The sequence below is a fragment of the Leguminivora glycinivorella genome, chromosome 5 (genome assembly GCF_023078275.1).
Source record: "Leguminivora glycinivorella isolate SPB_JAAS2020 chromosome 5, LegGlyc_1.1, whole genome shotgun sequence".
NCBI lineage: Eukaryota > Metazoa > Arthropoda > Insecta > Lepidoptera > Tortricidae > Leguminivora > Leguminivora glycinivorella.
Window position 1 is genome coordinate 26971980 of NC_062975.1, and position 19975 is coordinate 26991954.

General features: G+C 46.9%; 2 protein-coding genes across 2 annotated transcripts; both read left to right on the forward strand.

Annotated features, from left to right (window-relative positions):
• The first annotated feature begins 8961 nt into the window (after positions 1-8961).
• Positions 8962-13497, forward strand: LOC125226117. Its single transcript, XM_048129984.1, has 3 exons — positions 8962-9128; positions 9211-9479; positions 10442-13497. The coding sequence occupies exons 1-3, from the start codon at positions 8969-8971 to the stop codon at positions 11546-11548; spliced, it is 1536 nt and encodes a 511-aa protein (XP_047985941.1). The 5' UTR covers positions 8962-8968; the 3' UTR covers positions 11549-13497.
• Positions 13498-15466: 1969 nt separating this feature from the next.
• On the forward strand, positions 15467-17679 carry LOC125225995. Its single transcript, XM_048129809.1, has 3 exons — positions 15467-16448; positions 16576-16803; positions 16859-17679. The coding sequence occupies exons 1-3, from the start codon at positions 15467-15469 to the stop codon at positions 17677-17679; spliced, it is 2031 nt and encodes a 676-aa protein (XP_047985766.1).
• The last annotated feature ends 2296 nt before the right edge of the window (positions 17680-19975 follow it).

The window sequence follows — 19975 nt, forward strand, 5'->3', positions numbered from 1 at the left end:
ATCACTATGGCGCTTATGCTGTTTATGTTAATTATATCACCGGCACAATGCAATCATAGCGTGTCACATTTCAAAGAGGGACAAGGCATTTATTTTGATAAAATAACGAACATGAAGCTGGCCCGAGACGAGTGGAAACTTGTAGTTTATTATGATATCAATCCGTACTGGGAAGGATCAGAACTATTTTCCAAATACATCAAACACTTGGAAAATATATGTCACGCCCTCGAAAATAAACAACAGTGCAACATCGTCCTAACTCAATTGCGCCACGCCTTTTCGGAACTAAAATACTACGACAGCATGCTACTCGGTCAACGCGTCGAGTCCCCACGACAGAGAAGGGCCTTCTTCAACGGCGTCGGTAACGTCGCTCACAGCCTGTTTGGCGTGCTCGATGAACAGTTTGCCGAACAATATCAGAAGGACATCGACCTGACCAGAGCTAATGAGAAACATTTAGCACAATTATGGAGGAATCAAACTTCGGTTATCGAGGCGGAAGCTAACTTACTGAAAAGAGTTGAAACATCAATGCAAAATCAGCACAAAACGTTCAATCAACACATAAACAACGTCGAGAAGAGCCTTAACAAGCAGGCAACTGAAATTCAAGAATCAACCCACATAAATGAAATCACCATATCATCAATCATCGCTAACAACATACTCGTGAACCTGAAGAGCATACAAGACACTTTATTGGACACCATTGCTAACGTTATTTATGGCAAATTTAACGTGCATCTCTTGACACCACAACAGTTGAAAGATGAGCTGAACATCATAGCCGGGCAGATGCCAAAGGATTTGACTCTACCCTGCGAGAACATCAACACAGATCTACCCAAACTATATCAATTAATGAAAGTGCGAACAAGAATGACCCGTCAGTACCTTATCTTCGAAATCAAGATTCCCTTAGTTTTTCAAGATGTGTATGAACTCTTCAGATTAATATCAATCCCACGTCAAGTTGGAAAAAATATGATCAAAATACGACCCATAGCAAAACAAGTGGCTATAAACATCAAAAAAGAATCGTATATACCTATGTTGGATGAAACTGTAAATAAATGCTCGCACTACGATTCATATACTCTCATTTGTACGCTACAAGGTCCAATTTATCAACTAAAGTCTGACTCACACCTCTGCATCGCCGATCAAATGTCGAACGAGTGTTCAGCTGACTCTGACACTTGTCGAAACATATGGACGGAACTAAGCACTATGAATACATACATACCTATACTTTTGTTGTGACGAATGTACTGCGAGAATCATATGCGGACAGGAGGTCAAGGCTGAGCATTTGAACAAGGCAAGAATCATAACCCTTCGAACAGAGTGCGTGTTGAATGGAGACGCCTTTACTATATTTCCCCAGAAGAAACTCTCGAACGAAATCAAAACACAATCAAACGTTGTTAAGTTCGACGTGCCTTCCATCAACAACGTTATAAACCTAACAGTACCAGTCTTGCAAGGCGAATCAACAGCTCTTGAAAACAACGACAAATATTTCAAGGTTATCAGAGATCAAATTGAACATATGAAGAACGAGGGAGCCCTATCAGACAGAATCAACTACCACGACATTCATCATTACACAGTAATCTACGTGGTCATGGGCATTGTCGCAGTGTTAGCAGTGCTGTACGTGCGCCGCTACATTCGTCGACGGCAACTCGTCGCGCGCCTCACCCCTCCGTTCGCCGCCGCCGCCGCCGCCGCCCCCCGGGAGAGCGGCCGCAGACTAACCTCGATGTCCATCACATCGCGCAGCTCTATCCCATCAGCGACCGAGCACCACCACAATGGACAACCCCTGAGAGACAAGATCATCGCGTCGCGGCGACTGCGCTTAACTCTACAAACATTTCTATGTTTAGGGGATTTACTTCAATCAAATAATTCCTTGCAACTTAAATTCTATTTCATTTGTTTGATTCTAATATTTCAATTCATTTCACTGTAATGATCAGATTTATATAAGAATAATGTATCAGCATCTTTTATCAATCTCTCATCTCTTGGCCGGGAATATGTACAATGCAAGCATCGCACATTTCTCGCGTCAGCATTAAAATTAATATAATTATGACTTTATTTTAATTGCTGTATTTGCGATTACGCCATACATCGATTTATGCATTAGTTTACGTTATTACGTGCTCCTAGCTAGTACTCAATATACCTTGGTTATCAATAAATTTATAACTGTATCAAAATCAGTGTTTCTATCAAGACTACAATCAACCATCAAGAATCATATCATCTAAGGTGTAAGGCTCGTACAGTCTCTAAGTGTCCAAAAAACTAACATTAACTTAATCAAACGACAACAAGGTCATTAAAGTAAGGAATCTATTTTAAAATAAAATATAATCAAAATCTCAGAGATGTATAAAGTCTCTAAGTGTCCAAAAGCTAAAATTAACTAAATTAAACGACAACGTGATGGTCTCTAGTGTCATCCTTAAGACATTACTTACTTAAGTTTAATTCTTACAAGAACCGAATGTAGTGTCTCGCAATCCGCTCAAAAGTAAAGTTAAATAATCTAACAAAACATGTGGCCCAGGTAAGCTTGAACAGACCAGTCTCCACAAACAGCACCCGTTCACGAGTATGACGCGTATCTCAGCCATCGCCTCCCTCAACCTCCATTCGGGAAGGTGGCGACCCGATCAACACGCCACCGTAAGCAAAGACTTTTAAGCGAGCATGACATGTTCAAGCTAACAGCAAATTGACAAAAGAAAAATCGACACAGTGAAACACGACATTAAGCTTGTAGGTGACATTAAAGAGGGCAACAATGCCTAGTATAGCTATACATAACTAATTACATGCTCAACGTGACTTAGAGATGTAAAGGTCTCTAAGGGTCAGTGTACTATCATACTTTAAATAAATTTTATATAACTACGCTATATAATGAAAACAAAAATCTTAGAGGTGTATAAGGTCTCTAAGCGTCCTACTAACATAACTAATGATACAATACAATCACATGAGAAAAATTACGCTGTGTCATTTTTACTGGATACTAGTACGGTTGTATTACAAACTTCTGCTACCATAATCAACCTACTGGCTTAAAGGCATTTTTATCATCTATAAAATCATTTACCGTATAGTAAGCTTTACCTAGCAAACAGCGCTTAACATGTGACTTAAATTTGCCGAGTGGCAAGTTCACTACATCAATGGGGATTTTGTTATAAAAACGTGTACAGTTCCCAACGAAAGACGTACTAACCTTACGGAGACGGTGGAAGGGCACGGCAAGTTTATGTTTGTTTCTAGTGTTATAGTTATGGATATCACTGTTAAGCTTGTATTCATGGATGTTTTTCCTAGCATACATAATATTCTCAAGTATGTACTGAGAGGCAACGGTAAGAATGTTCACCTCTTTGAATTTCTCTCTTAGGGAAGCTCGAGCGCCCAGTCCATATATGGAACGTACAGCTCGCTTTTGCAGCACAAATATCGTCTGAATATCTGCGGCTTTACCCCATAACAGAATTCCATACGACATAACACTATGGAAGTAACCAAAGTATACCAGCCTGGCCGTCTCTACGTTTGTTAGCTGTCTGATTCTCCTTACTGCGTAGGCAGCTGAACTAAGTTTGTTAGCTAAAGTAGCAATATGTGCGTGCCATTGCAGTTTTGAGTCTAAAGTGACTCCCAGGAAAACAGTTTGGTCTTCAAACTCCAGCGTATCACCTTTTATTTGGATTTTGCTGTTATTTATCTGCTTGACGTTAGGTAACGCAAACTTGATGCATTTGGTTTTCTTGGCGTTCAAAAGTAGATTGTTTGCCGTAAACCAGTTAACTATAGTTGATAGGGCATCATTAATACTGTCGAAGCTATTTTCCTTCCTGTTCACTTTGAATATAAGAGAAGTGTCATCCGCAAATAACACTATATCATGTCTGCCTTTAACAAGAGTGGGTAGGTCATTAATATATACTAAAAAGAGGAAGGGACCAAGAATTGAACCTTGAGGCACTCCGAGGGCTACCGGGGACCCCGCCGAATGAGTTCCATTAATAACTACTCTCTGAGTCCTATCCGACAGATATGATGAGACTAAGTCGAGGGCACCGGCTTTTATCCCGTAGTGGCTTAATTTTCGTTTTAAATTTTCGTGATCTACGCAATCAAATGCCTTGGACAGATCACAGAAAATTCCAACAGCATCTTGAGCTTTTTCCCAAGCGTCAAAGATGTGCTTTAGGAGTACCGCACCAGCGTCAGTGGTTGATCGACCTTTGGTAAAACCAAATTGATTGCTATCAAGCAGTTTATTTCTGTTGAAATGCGACAGCAGTTGATTTAAAATAAGTTTCTCAAACACTTTGCTTAATGCAGGTAGTATTGAAATCGGCCTAAAGTTCGTAGGATCTGTCTTCGTTCCTGATTTAAACAACGGGATAATTTTGCTATGTTTCATAATATCTGGAAAAGTGCCAACATCAATGCATCTGTTGAAAATCTCAGCTAAATATGGTGCAATAGATTCAATAATGGAATGCAAAACTTTGACTGACAGGCCCCATAGATCTTCAGTTTTCTTTAAATTCAGTGATCTAAAAGTCTTAAGAACTATGTTCGGAGTGATATACGAAAATTTGAAGAATTCTGTACATTCCGCTACATTTCTCTTCAAAATTTCTTCAGCGACATCTGGCGACGAATTAAGAGACTTTGTTGTTTCTACCGGTATATTCGAGAAAAACTGCTCAAAATGATCTGCCACTTCACGGTCGGAACTTACTAAAGCGTCACCAATTCGTAGCTTGTAGTGCGGATCCTTCATTTTACGTTTCCCAGTTTCATTGCCGATCACCTGCCAGGCAGTTTTAACCTTATCACTAGAATTTAGGATCTTTTTAGACAAGTGATTAGCTTTCGCGGCGACACACATCATCTTAAAAGATTTTGAAAAATTCCGAACATGCTCCAGAAATTCCGGCCTTTTATCAGTGGCTTTTAAATCGTATAAGTCGTAGAGTTGGCGTCTTGTCTTATGAATATCCGGCGTAGCCCAGTCGCTAAATTTAGTCTTGGTCCTGCTTTTTACTTTCTTTTTAGTGAAACAGACATCAAATTCATTTTTAATGCAGTTAAATAAATCAGAACTCAAACAATTGGGGTTTTCTTGCGTACATGAAAGACAACATAATCGTTTGGTAACATTACGATTAAATAAATCTAGGAGCCTTTGAGAGATTGGCCTACATAAAGTATCTTGCGGAATTTCTTCTGTTTTCTCATTGAAAGAAGCTTTTAGACCACAGTGATCAGAACTTAGGTTGTTAATAACAGATTTACTAATCGCATCCTTGTTACTAAAAATGTTATCTATACATGTAGCACTGGTTGCTGTGATTCGAGTGGGTTCGCAGAATAAGTTAACCAAGTTAAAGGATTTGAAGGTGTTTAATAACCTTCCACATAATGGCGAATGTTCAAGTATGTTGACATTAAAATCGCCACACACAATTATACTTTTTTGGGTTCTAAAAACACTACTAAGTACGTCATCTATTACTGATTCAAATACATTATAGTCTGCCGAAGGGGGCCTGTACACGCATATAATGATAAATTGGTCCATCTCAACACAAGAAAGTTCAATATGGCGTTCTACAGACATGTCAACAATGTCTCGGCGCTCTTTACTTTTTAAGTTATGCTTAACCATTATTAATGACCCGCCACGGTTACTAGATTTCCTAAAAAAAGAACTAATTATACTATGATTCTTAAAATTAAACATAAATTCATGTTCTTTAAGCCAGTGCTCAGTAATACAGAGTATGTCAATATTCGACGACTGCAAATACAAATCAATTTCAAGTTCCTTACAAGTGAATCCTTGGATATTTTGGTGAACCAGGTTCAATAAATTGGTTTTACCTATCATACTAGCATCGCAGTGATCAATAAAAATGGAGCCGGCTGGTGCACTCGTGTCGGAGCTGTTAGTTTAAATTAAAATCACCAGACGGCATCTCCTCGGTAGGTAGGTTTTCTTATAAGGCATAACAAACTCATCTATAAATTTATTCGTATCAAAATACGAAATCGTACTACTGTACAACGCCAAATTATATAATAAAGAGTTGTAGTGAAACACCCTCTTGTTGACTTTGCTAGACATTCTGTACGGGAGCGCACAAATAATGATCTTCGCAACCTCTTCTCGGTCGACCTTCGACAGAGTAGCGGATAGTTTTAAAATATCTCGCTTAGTACAGTCGACACTGTTCCCTATGAAAACTACGAGCGTGGAGTCGCAGTCAAACTCGCCTGCAGAGATACATTCGATCAGTCGATCGACGGTGGCCCCCGGGTGACAGTCGTTGATGACTCGGTGGTGGAGGCGCTCCGCTTTTTTTTAAGTCGTATAATTATTCAACGGTACATGACATATAAGCATATGTGCACATATTATGAAACGTGATTGAATGGTCTACGAGATTTCTGAAGAAAACTTTATTTCCAAAACTAATGCGAATTTCAGCATGAATTTTCCGTGGAAGGTAAATGTACCTAGTAAAATTGAAAATTGTCACTTGCCTCAGTCTCAGTAAGTATACTTAGGAGGTATCGATATACTACTAACTGTCTTCTGGGCCAATTTTTTTTGTGTGTAGCTAATTATATTTATTGTTACCGGTTATGTAAATGCCTTTATACAGCATCGTAATACAATCTAGTTCATTAAATACATATTTTACACGTTTATCACATACATAATATTTGTTGCTTCTTTTCGTTCACTGAAAAAACCGGCCAAGAGCGTGTCGGGCCACGCTCAGTGTAGGGTTCCGTAGTTTTCCGTATTTTTCTCAAAAACTACTGAACCTATCAAGTTCAAAACAATTTTCCTAGAAAGTCTTTATAAAGTTCTACTTTTGTGATTTTTTTCATATTTTTTAAACTTATGGTTCAAAAGTTAGAGGGGGGGGGACGCACTTTTTTTTCCTTTAGGAGCGATTATTTCCAAAACTATTCATATTATCAAAAAACGATCTTAGTAAACCTTTATTCATTTTTAAATACCTATCCAACAATATATCACACGTTGGGGTTGGAATGAAAAAAAATATCAGCCCCCACTTTACATGTAGGGGGGGTACCCTAATAAAACATTTTCTTCCATTTTTTATTTTTGCACTTTGTTGGCGTGATTGATATACATATTGGTACCAAATTTCAGCTTTCTAGTGCTAACGGTTACTGAGATTATCCGCGGACGGACGGACGGACGGACGGACGGACGGACGGACGGACGGACGGACGGACGGACGGACGGACGGACGGACGGACGGACGGACATGGCGAAACTATAAGGGTTCCTAGTTGACTACGGAACCCTAAAAAATGCTCAAATAGACATTTTTTTTAAAGTCGTATAATTACTAAACGGTACGTGACACATAAGTATATGTGCACATATTATGAAAGGTGATTGAATGATCTACAAGATTTCTCAGGAAAACTTTTGTCTAAGATAAATATTTTTCAATATATGGAGCAATGTATGAAGTAAAAAGTGGGGGATGACGATTTTTTAAAAATTGACAGTTTTTAGGAGTTCATACCTAGACAACGGTTAAGAATAGAAAAAATGTTTCTAGACCAAAGTTATAGAGAATTTTATAAGCTTTCAAAGTGTAGTAAACCAAAATTTCGTATGACGCATAGTTTTTAAAATATGAGCAAAAAACCAAAAAATGGGACCTTTTTCATCCCCCCCTCTTCGAGCTCACGTCCAAAGTCCGAGGACTTTTAGTATGTATGTGTCCTGACTATCCCTAACAACATCCCGTAGTGAAACTTTCTGCTTTCGGCCATTCCACCTAGACCCCCCTTTTGAGCATTCATTGACTGATCTATGGTCACTTTCGTCGGTAGTCTCTGTCGTCTAATCATAAGTCAGCAATTCCCGAAAAGTTTGTACATTTGGATCACGTCTCCTATTTTGATAAAAATTGGTAGGCTGATAGTCCACGATGCTGAGCAAGATCCTCTATACGTTTCCCAAAATGTCCTAGGTAGTTTGTATGAAACTTCCTTGAAACTTTTTTGGTGCTAAAAATGTAAAGAAATCTGGTGACTATAAAGGAAGGTTTGAAGGGAATACAAACTAAGAAATGAGTTATTTGACTTTGATCCGAACAGTAAATGAAGCTAACGTCCGCAGTTTCCAGTACCGCGGGCGCTGCTGGCTGCCGGCCGACCCGCGCGACGGCACCTACAGCGGCGTGCTGCCCAACAAGCAGTTCGCGATGCCGAGCCGCAGCTACGCGCGCCTGCGCCTGTGGGTGCACTGCGCGCGCCACCGCCGCCCGCGCCGCCTGCCCTACGCGCTCTGCTACAGCGGCGGCTGGAACCTGCCGCTGCCCGACTGCGTCCGCGGTTACCCATCTCCACATCCCTCCACATACACCCACCCCTTATTCTATTCTATTCAAAATATATATTTCAGCCAAACTTGTCTCATACATGTAAAAACATTACTATGATTAGATTATTATGATATCTATCCTAACTTAGGTTAGACTTAGACAATATAGATATTATTTGTAATTAGTAATCTTTCTAGGATTCCTAACTGGCCTAACCTAACAAGAAATACTCGCATACCAACTCACTGTTAGCTCTACCTTAGTTGAAGCACCTTTGAAAGATCAACACTTGACATCGGTGAAAGGTATGAGGCAGGTATGGTTTAATTTATAATAGTTTCGTCGGGTTACCATGTTCATGGCTGGTCTTAATGTTTAGCACGCTGATATGCATCCTTGCCATACATTAATATTGTATTTTATTCGCCTCAGATGAGTCAAGTTACGAAGTGTATTATTACAACGACGAGTACGAGGAGGACGCCAACTCGACGACGGAGGCGCCGCCGGCGAACGAGTGCCGCATGCCGACGCCGCCGGAGCACGGCTACTTCACGCGCGAGACCAAGGCCAGCCAGAAGCGCATCCTGCTCGTCGTGCGCTGCAAGCCGCTGCACTTCCTCGTGGGCTGGCAGCGCCTCACCTGCCGCGACGGCCGCTGGAACCGGCCGATGCCCAAGTGCAGTGAGTATACCGCCTCGCGCCTGCCCGCCGCCGGCTGGCTGAGTGTGAGCGCAGTCCGTCTGACGCCTCCGATTGGTTACAGTGTTTATCGACATGCGGGTGTGCACGCTGCTGCGGCGCTCGGACCGCATGATCCGCACGTGCCTCAAGAGCGAGGAGTACCCGGGCGAGTACCGCTGCGACGAGGGGCTGGTGCCGCACGGCGCCACGGTGGAGCCGCGCTGCCCGCGCGACCACTTCGTGTGGGGCACCTTCCGCTACATGCACTGCATCGACGGCGTCTGGCACCCGCGCGACGTCACGTGGCGCGACCTCAAATGCGAGCACGCCACCAACATCTACCGACACTATGTACGTCTTCTGTGTATAACTACTCACATCATTATATTACTTTATGGTTCAACTCGTTCCCGCCGCCGTCTCGGTGCGAATTATTGCGCCACAAATTTCGGCCACTACCGAATGAGCAACCTCAAGATAGCAACCTGTTTCATAATCTCAGGGTTTTAGGGAACTGAAAAATAATTGCCCCCAGATTTTTTTTTTACCAAACATTGGTATTATGATAAATATTACAGGAAAAATAAATTCACAACTTTGAGAACTTTTTTTTCATTGATAAAACGTTCTTCAATTCATTTGTCTTGTTTTAAATTTGTACCATTTTAATTTCGTCACCAGTTCGTCAGTTTTATTTCGTCACTTTATGGTATTTGTCGTCGTTGATCATAATAATTTTGAATTGCTTGGCTTTTTGTCATTCCGGCTCCTTAGTTGTTCCGACAGCCGCTTTGGTCTCATTCTGAGTTCGTAATATTATGTAATTACACTAATTCGATTTAGAATTAAAATTTTGAAAAAACCGCGTCCGGTCGGGACCGCGACATAGTGGACCGCTTTTCGCATGGCTAAGAACACTCCCGACTAACTCAGCTTTCAAACAAAGAAAAAACTAAATCGGTTCATCCGTTCGGGAGCTACGATGCCACATACAGACACACATATACACACACACACAGACATACAGACAGACAGACATGTCAAACTTATAACACCCCGTCGTTTTTGCGTCGGGGGTTGAAAATATAAAATAAACAGCGAATATGCCAAAAGAGTGACGAATAATGAATGAGCCAAAATAAGGAAAAGATCAACAACTCATAACATCACAGACGACAAAAGGGTCCTGACGAAAGTGACAAGTGAACAATGAGTGACGAAAGCGATATGGTACAAATAACTTGACAACAAACAAACGCGACGACGACCCAAGGTAATACAAAACAATCTGATATGAGTTTTCTTCTTTTTAGGAAATTGAAGAACGGCGGAAGACGTCAACTACACTAAGAGTTCCTGTGAGAATCGGTGATAATACGACCGAAACGAATGCGACCGGCATTTACGACGTACCTATTCAATATGATGATTCGGCGGACTTAAGTTCACAGATGGAAGAGTTTTTCACAAGAAATTATACTAAACTGAGCACCTGGAAGCGTTTGAATACAAGTGAGCAGTCGAACACGTCAATGGATAAACCAGATGTAAGGAAATCCCAGATTGAACGCTCCCAGATCGACGAGCACGATCAAAAGTTAAAATACTCCTATTTAGAAAAGATGCAATCGATTATAGACTCGATCAAAAAGGACATTTTGCAATCTCATAGGCAAGGTAACGACTCATTGAACAAAGATTCAATTAAAAAGAAAATTGGGGAACTCGAAAAAGAGGCGGAAACCATGTACAATAAATCTGAAAATAATACTTTAAAATATAGCCGTATAGACAATGCACGTGTCAAATCGCTTAGAAATTCTACAAAAAATGACACATTACGATCTCACAGGCAAACTAACCATTCGTGTGACGATGATTCAATTCGGACAAATTTCTGGAAACTTCAAAAAGAGGCGTTGAAGGCGGATACTGGCGGTAGTAAATCAGTCGGTAAAATGCCAGCAATCGCCAAAATAGACAAGCTACACGACAAACCACTTAGAAATTATATCAAAAAGGAAATTTTACAATCTGAAAGTAATGATAATTCAATTAAAAACAAAAATCTGAAACTTCAAAAAAAAGCGTCGAAGGAGGACGCTACCGAGACGCACATAATAGTTAAACCGCCTTTAAATTTCACAGATAAGGCCATATTACAATCTTATAGGCGACCTATTGTATCATTGGACGATGATTCAATTCGAGCAAATTTTTGGAAACTTCAAAAAGAGGCATTGAAGGCGGATGCTGCCGAATCTAAATCAGTAGATAAAAAGTCACGGAAGTCCAAACCTGACAAAGCGCCTTTAAATTACACCGATAAGGACATATTACCATCATATAAGCAACCTATCGCATTGTTAGACGATGATTCAATCAGAGCAAATTTCTGGAAACTCCAAAAGAGTCGTTGAAGGCGGATGCTAGAGAATATAAACCAATCTATAAAAAATTAAGAAACTCCCAAACACACAAATCGACACAATCCATCAATAATGACATTTTACAATACAACAAATCGTCAACTCGAACTGATTTCTGGAAAAGCCAAACTGTGGCGTTGAAGGTGAATGCTACTAAAACTAAATCAGTTAACAAAAAGTCAAGAACAGGAAATAAATCCCTTATAAATGCCATATATAAAGAAATATTACAATCTCAACGACAAGATAACAAATCATTGGACGATGATTCAATTCCAACAAATTTATGGAAACCCGAAACTGAGGTGTTAAAGGCGAATGCTACCAAAACTAAATCAGTCAATAAAAAGACAAGAAAAGAAAATAAATCGCTTATAAATTCCATATACAAGGAAATATTGCAATCTCAACGGCAAGGTACCAAATCATCGGACGATGATTCAATTGGAACAACTTTATGGAAACCGCAAACTGAGGCGTTGGTGAATGCTACCAAAACTAAATCAGCCGATAAAAAGTTAAGAAAGGCCCGTGTAGGTAAATCGCTTAAAAATTCCATATATAAAGAAATTTTACAATCTCCACAACAAGGTAACAAATCATTGGACGATGATTCAATTGGAACAATTTTCTGGAAACCCCAAACTGAGGCGTTGAAGGTGAATGCTACCAAAACTAAATCAGCCGATATAAAATTAAGAAAGGCCCGTGTAGGTAAATCACTTAAAAATTCCATATATAAGGAAATTTTACAAACTCCGCAACAAGGTAACAAATCATTGGACGATGATTCAATTGGAACAAATTTCTGGAAACCCCAAACTGAGGCGTTGAAGGTGAATGCTACCAAAACTAAATCAGCCGATAAAAAGTTAAGAAAGGCCCGTGTAAGTAAATCGCTTATAAATTCCATATATAAGGAAATTTTACAATCTCAACGACAACGTAACATATCCATGGACGATGATACAATTGGAACAAATATATGGAAACCCCAAAATAAGGCGTTAAAGTCGGATGCTACCGAAAATAAATCAGTCAGTGAAAAGTCAAGAAAGGCAAATGGTAAATCGTTTATAAATTCTATCAATAAGGAAATTTTACAATCTCAAATACAAGATAACAAATCGTTGGAAGATTATTCAATTGGAACAAATTTATGGAAATACCAAAATTATTCATCAAAGGCGAATGCTATCGGTACGAATCTTTGGAAGACAAACGCATCGATAAACAAAGCAGAAAAAACGAAAATTAGGAATACACGCGACGAAGTTGGGAAGAAACCATTAACAAATACAAATGAAAAATACCTTCGGGTCCCTCAGATTGAAGATCGCAGTCAGTTAGGCAAAAATCGATTAAGTATCTGGAAGTCTGAGAAAAAGGGTCACAGTGAAATGTTGAAAGCAAGATCAAATATAATAAGCATCTGGAAACCTGAAAGTCAAACCAGCGGGTCTTCGAGAACAAGTTCAACCGAAATAAGCATTTGGAAGTCTGAAAGTGGAGACTTCAGCAATCGGCTGAGCATGGATAATAGTGAAATTAGCATCTGGAAGACGATAAATAAAGTACCCAGTGAGACATTAGGTACGATTTGGAAAGAACATAGTCACACGCAGTCCCAAAACTACTCACATAAACAAATTCGTTCAATTCCAAACAAAATAAAAAGTAAGCATATGCGGAGAAAGGGGTCGAAATGGGTAGGCATGCATTCGGGCAGAGCTCGCAGGCTCTAGAGCGCGGTCGGCCGGGAACATGCTGTGCACTCCAATTTCCAATGTAGACAACAGACGAGCAATAAAGACTAGCAACCCTACCTGGTTAATACAAAGTTTGACTGTTATACGTCATTACAGTTGACTATTATACGTGATCAAATTTTATAGGAGTCAGTTTTATAAAGGAGACATAAAATAAATTATTATATATAACGTAAGTAATTTTATTTGACACTCTTTGACAAAGTTTCCACCAGCGACATCGTATTTTAGGAAGGTAATGTAATTCTTAATAATTTCTATTATTAAAACATACAGTTTTTTTTTTTTTTTTTTTTTTTTTTTTTTTTTTTTTTTATTGTTTGGCGACATATACCGAGTCCACCCTGGTCGAGCCTGCTGTCACCATCTTGTTGTTAAATAAGTAGTTGTTGGTAAATAAGTTGGGTTTTTTTTTTTTTTTTTTTTTTTTTTTTTTTTTTTTTTTTTTCCCTAATCATGTACTGAATTTAAGTTGAGTGGTTAGGTAAGGTTCGGAGTTAGGTTAGGTTACGTTAAGAGTTAGGTTAGGTTAGGTTAAGAGTTAGGTTAGGTTAGGTTAAGAGTTAGGTTAGGTTAGGTTAGGTTAGGTTAGGTTAGGTTAGGTTAGGTTAGGTTAGGTTAGGTTCCCCTTCGACGTTGAAAGAGAAAGGGAAGAAGACCCAGCGTCCCAACCGATGCGTCGCAAGCGCGTGGCACGGAGGCGCCTGGCCTGGCGTGCGACCGTCAACTTCCCCCCTAAGGGAACCCGTGGGTGGCAGATTCGGGGAGGTCTGCCACCTACACGAGGGTCCCCTGAGAGGCCAGCCTTGAAGAGTTTCTTCTGAGTGTGGTCCGAATTTTTCGGACAGCCGCTGGTGGGGTTTCGGAAGCTTGTCACCCGATACCCGGGCCCCACCCAGAAAGCGTTGATGCGGCCAACAGTGAGGTTTTAGTGGGTATACCTGGGGTCCCATTAGCCCACAACAGGGAGTCCCACATAACCGCCCGGTTCACCCCGCTCCGGAGCGGTATGCGTAACGCATTTCCTCACTTTAAAAAAAAAAAAGGTTCCCCTTCGACGTGTTGCCACCTTGCCGTGGTGAAGGGGCTTGAGTGCCTCCAGGACCCTCAGGGCTATGCCGGACAGGGCCTCCCAAACCGGACAGGCCTGAGGCGAGAGGCCAGACTAAGAGCAGCACACGGGGGGCGGCTCCGCGTGTCCCTCTGAAGTCAGCAGAGGGCACAGTGCGAGCTGCCAGGTGTCCCCCCGGGATGGAGTCGGGGCTCTATGAGCTACCGGAGGCGTGCCCAGGCCGCCTGGCGCGGCGTCGTGGCTACGGCCACCGTCGGGCAACCCGCAACCCGCACTGAGCGGACCGGGGGCCTCCCTCACTGAGAGGAAGGCCAAGTGGAGTAAACCACTATAAAAATCCCCAATCCCAAGGTTTGCGGCGTGCCGATGGGATGAGTGGCTGGGGGGAGCCCAGTCACAAGCGCCGCACAAGGGGGGCATACCCCTTTAAAAAATAGCAAAACATGAGTGGTCAACGTAGAGTAAAACTACCCCAGGAGGTTCCAATCCTCTGTGTCACCACAGAACGGGAATCCCGTACTGTGGTGACATGCCGCCCGCCGTATTCTGGGGGGGCACACCACTCGAGGACCATCACACCAAACGACTCTGGCAAGCGACCAACGGACACCGATGCTCACGAACTGGAACTGTTGTTAAGGTTACGAGGAGGAGGAGATGCTGAGGAGGCAGTGATAGAGCCCTCCCCGAAAACTGCTCATGGAGGAGATGCAGTCAGCGAGGAGGAGGCGGGCACCCCGTCCTCACCTGGGCTTGCCCTGCCCTCGCCTAGGCCCGTCCCGACAGGGTACCGCCCACTACGGGACGCACTCGGGCGTTACATACGCTACCCCGCGTCCGAGACGGTAACGGGGATGGAGGATGCGCCTGTGCCTACAGGTTTCAGGCAGTTCGTGCGTCCTTCCACCCCGAGAACGAGAGTTTTCAGCGGGAGGATGTCCGGCCCACGCGGAGTCTCCACGCCGTCACCCGAGAGGGAGGAGTTTTACTCCCCTCAAGGCTGGACGGACGAGACCTGTTTGGAGGGGTCTCCCCGCTGACACCGGCGACTCGGAAGGCTCGGTGGACATGGGTCCCCCGAGGGCACTGGAGGAGCCCTCGACCACAGACATGGGCCTGAAGTTCTGGGGCACGAGACCCGACAAGCGGCCCGCGGATGACATAGCGCTGTCTTCCGGGTCAGAGAGCGACGCGGGAGCCGTGGCACCGCTGACCAGCACTGCCAAAAGCGGCAAGAAAGCTAAAGCGGGGAGGCGCCAAAGTGGCCCTAAAAACAGGACGGACCCGCTGGGCCAGGCACCCATCGTCCTGGTCGAGCGCTTGCCGCTCAGCTCCATCTCGCACTTACCGCAGCAGGAGACGGAAGTGACCGAGACCAGCCCCAACTCCTTCAACACGGGTGCCGAGTCGGACTCGGCGCGGAGCGGGGGCTCGACGCACGACGCGGGACTTGCCCAGGCGAAGCGGGAGCTTCACCGCCTGAGGCGAGAGGAGCTCCAGCGCAAGGCCGAGCAGGAGCTGGCAAGCCTCACGCGGTCGCTGGCGCCTGGAAAGTCCCCTAAGAGTGGCGGGACGATCTCGGGCCCACCAGACACAGACGGGGCGGACAACAGTGCGGCGTCGCTCCACCAAAGGGTGAAAAACAGCCTCAAGACGGTGGAGTTGGTGGCCACTGGGTCCGCCAACCTAAAGGGGACATTTGTACGGGCCCTCAAGGTGGCTGTCGCGTCAATCGGGGAAGCGGTCGAAGACCTGAAGGAGCTTACTTCCTCCGAAGAGACGCGACGGCTACAGAGGCAGAATGCCAACTTGAGGGTGGAGGTTAAGGACCTGCGCTCCGAAGTGGAGGAGCTGAAAGCGGAGCTCCGGGCCCACTTCAAGAAGCAGGCCCCGCCCTCCTCGTCCCTCCCCAAAGAGGCACCACAGCCCGTCACTGTCCCCCCAGGACGTTCCGATGTGGACGAGCTGGTCGGAGCAGTCGCGGCCAGGGTAGGGCGGATGCTCGACGAGAGGCTCGGAGCTCTCGAACGCGACGGCAGGCTTTTGCCAGGTAAAACTGGGCAGCCCCCACTGGCTGCAGACAGGGGACGACAGGCCGCGCAAACGGCCACAGGGGGAAAACGGGAGGGTCAGCGCCTACCCGGGGTCCCCCAAACTACACCGTCGAACCCCAAAAGGGCGAAAAAAGGGCGACAAAAAGAAAGCCAAGGGTAAAGGCAAGGGTAAGAAGAGCGCGCCGAAACCGTCAGCGAAGGCCACCGCCACCGAGAGTCCTCTTCCACCCGCTGCCGAACCCCCCGGCCAGCGGCCGCCACATCCACTGACGAGGGCTGGAAGGTGGCGGTCGGCGGCAGAAAAAGAGGAGGAAAGCAGCAGCAGCGACCAGGGCAAGGGCGCCCCAGCCGGTACCGCAGCGGGCGAAACCCAAAGCCCGGAGACTTCGCCCTCCTCGCTCGGCAGCTGTGGTGCTAACCCTACAGCCGGAGGCCATTGAAAGCGGTGTCAACTACGCCCAGGTGCTCTCCAGGGCAAAGGAGACAGTTAACCTGGAGCAGTTCGGCATCACCGCCTTGAGATTTAAGCGGGCAGCCGCTGGCGGCAGGGTACTGGAAATTCCAGGTGCTGCCAGCGGCGAGAAGGCTGACCTGCTGGCCGAAGCGCTAACCGAAAAGCTGGGGAGCGACGTCGTCAGAGTCTCCAGGCCGGTGAAGTGCGCGGAGCTGCGAGTCACCGAACTCGACGACTCAGTGTCCCCTGGCGAGGTGGTCGCTTCGGTCGCTAAGGTCGGCGGCTGTTCAGAGGGCCAGATCAAGGCTGGAGAGGTAAGGCAGGATGCCTCCGGCCTCGGCACGATCTGGCTTCGCTGCCCAGTCGTCGTAGCCAAGAAGGTGGTGGAGGCCGATCGAGGGCGACTCCAGGTAGGGTGGGTCCGGGCAGCGGTAAAACTGCTGGATCAGCGTCCCATACGGTGCTTTAAATGCCTCGAAACGGGGCACGTGCGGGCAAACTGCACCAACGACGCTGATCTCAGCGACGCCTGCTACCGCTGCGGCAAGCCCGGCCACAAAGCGGCTGCCTGCTCGGAGGAGCCACGCTGCGCCAAGTGCGCAAAGGAGGGGAAAAAGGCCGACCATATGCTTGGTTCCAAGGCGTGCCTAACCTCTGCCCCGAAAAAGGCGAAATCGAGAGCTGGAGCCACCCGACGGGCCCCATCCCAGCCCAGGAAGTCCCCAGACATCGCTATGGAGACGCAGGAGGTGGACCCAACCAACGTCGAATAGGATGGCGATTCGGGTCCTCCAGACGAACCTCAACCACTGCGCCAGGGCTCAGGATCTCTTGTTCCAATCCCTGGCGCAGTGGATGATCGGCGTTGCCGTGGTGGCCGAGCCATACTCTGTCCCCCCGGGACGACTTCATGGGCGACATGGACGGATCGGTGGCACTGGTGACGAGAGCGGCAGCTGGTGTTCCTCCGCCTACCGCCGTAAAAAAGGGAAGGGGTACGTGGCGGCGCTATGCGGAGAAATATGGTTCGTTGCAACCTATTTCTCCCCAAACCGCTGCCTGGCCGACTTCGAACAGTTCCTGGGCGAAGTAGGGGAGTTAATCGGGCGGCTTCTTCCGCGTCCCGTGATCGTCGCCGGAGACTTTAATGCGAAGTCCACAGCCTGGGGTTCTCCGGCGACAGACGCGAAGGGCGCCACCCTCGAGGAGTGGGCTGTTGCGGCGGGGCTGGCCTTGCTGAACGAGGGAACGGCACACACGTGCGTGCGGCAACAGGGTGGTTCCATCGTGGACATCACGTTCGCGAGCGCCGCCCTGGCGCGCCGTGTCCAGGGATGGGAGGTCATGGTGGGGGTGGAGACGCTGTCTGACCACCGGTACATACGGTTCGACGTCACCACCCCCTCGGCGACCTCTCACAACCCAAGCCGGATGGACCCGGTCGGGGGTGGCCCAAGATGGGCACTCACCAAACTCGACCGGGAACTGCTCAGGGAGGCGGCGATAGTAGAGGCCTGGCTGCCCGTACAGGAGGGAGCGGTGGTAGTAGAGGCGGAAGCGTCCTGGTTCCGAGGGGCCATGACGCGCGTGTGTGACGCGTCAATGCCCCGGGCCAAGCGTCTGCCGCCGAAACCGAGCGTGTACTGGTGGTCCGCCGAGCTCGCGCAACTGCGCGAGGGCTGTGTAGCCGCGCGGCGCCAGTACATGCGCCAGAGGCGGAGAAGGAGGCCCAGCGAGGACGAGATCCGCCGCTCCTACGAGGCGTACAAAAACTCCCGGGCAGAGTTTTCTATGGCCATAGGGAAGGCAATTGAGGCGAGTCGTGCCGAATTTCTGGAGACCCTCAATGCCGACCCGTGGGGCAGGCCATACAAACTTGTCCGGAACAAGTTACGCGCGTGGGCGCCGCCGCTGACCCAATCGCTCGAGTCGGACCTCCTGGACCGAGTGGTCGCAACGCTCTTCCCCGAGAGGGGCCCGCACACACCACCTGCCATGGCGCCCCTGAGGGCGGAAACTAGCGAGGAGGCTGCAGTCCCACCCGTCACTCCCGGTGAGCTCTGCGCAGCTGTCCATCGGCTCAGGGCCAAGAACACGGCCCCCGGGCCCGACGGCATTCCGGGTCGTGCTTGGGTCCTGGCCATGGACGCCCTGGGGCCAAAGCTCCTGCGGCTGCTGACGGCATGCCTGGAGCAGGGCTGCTTCCCCAACGAATGGAGAACCGGGAAACTGGTTCTCCTTCGCAAAGGCGGGCGGCCGGCGGACTCTCCAGCCGGATATCGGCCCATTGTCCTGCTCGATGAGGTGGGCAAGCTCTTTGAGCGGATAATCGCAGCTCGCCTCATCGGGCACATGGAACGCGCAGGGCCGAACCTGGCTGACCAGCAGTTCGGCTTTAGGGGGGGGCGGTCGACGGTGGACGCGATACTCCGGGTGAAGGCGATAGCGGAGGAGGCCGTTTCCCAGGGCGAGGTTGTCTTGGCGGTGTCGCTAGACATCTCCAACGCCTTCAACACCTTGCCCTGGGAAGTCATCAACGAGGCTCTGCGCTTTCACGGAGTGCCGCTCCATCTGTCGCGCATCGTAGCCGCCTACCTGGAGGGACGGGCGATCGTCTGGCCAGGGCGACGGGACTGGGGTCGGAGGCGCATGTCGTGCGGAGTTCCACAGGGGTCGGTGCTGGGACCACTCCTGTGGAACATTGGTTACGACTGGGTCCTACGGGGGGAAAACTTGCGTGGAGTCGGGGTCACCTGTTACGCCGATGACACGCTCGTGACGGCCAGAGGACCCAGTTACCGCGACGCAGCCGTTCTGGCGACAGCAGGAGTCGCCCACTGTGTGGCCCGCATTCGCCGGTTAGGGCTGGAGGTGGCCCTTGCGAAATGCGAGGCCATCTGCTTCTACGGCCCGCGGAAAGCGCCTCCAGCTGGCGCCCAAATTATAGTGGGAGGAGTCCCAATTGCTGTCAAGCCGACACTGCTGTACCTCGGTGTCGTACTTGACAGCAAATGGAATTTTAAGGCGCACTTCGAGCGCCTCGCGCCGAAATTACTGCGTGCAGCGGCG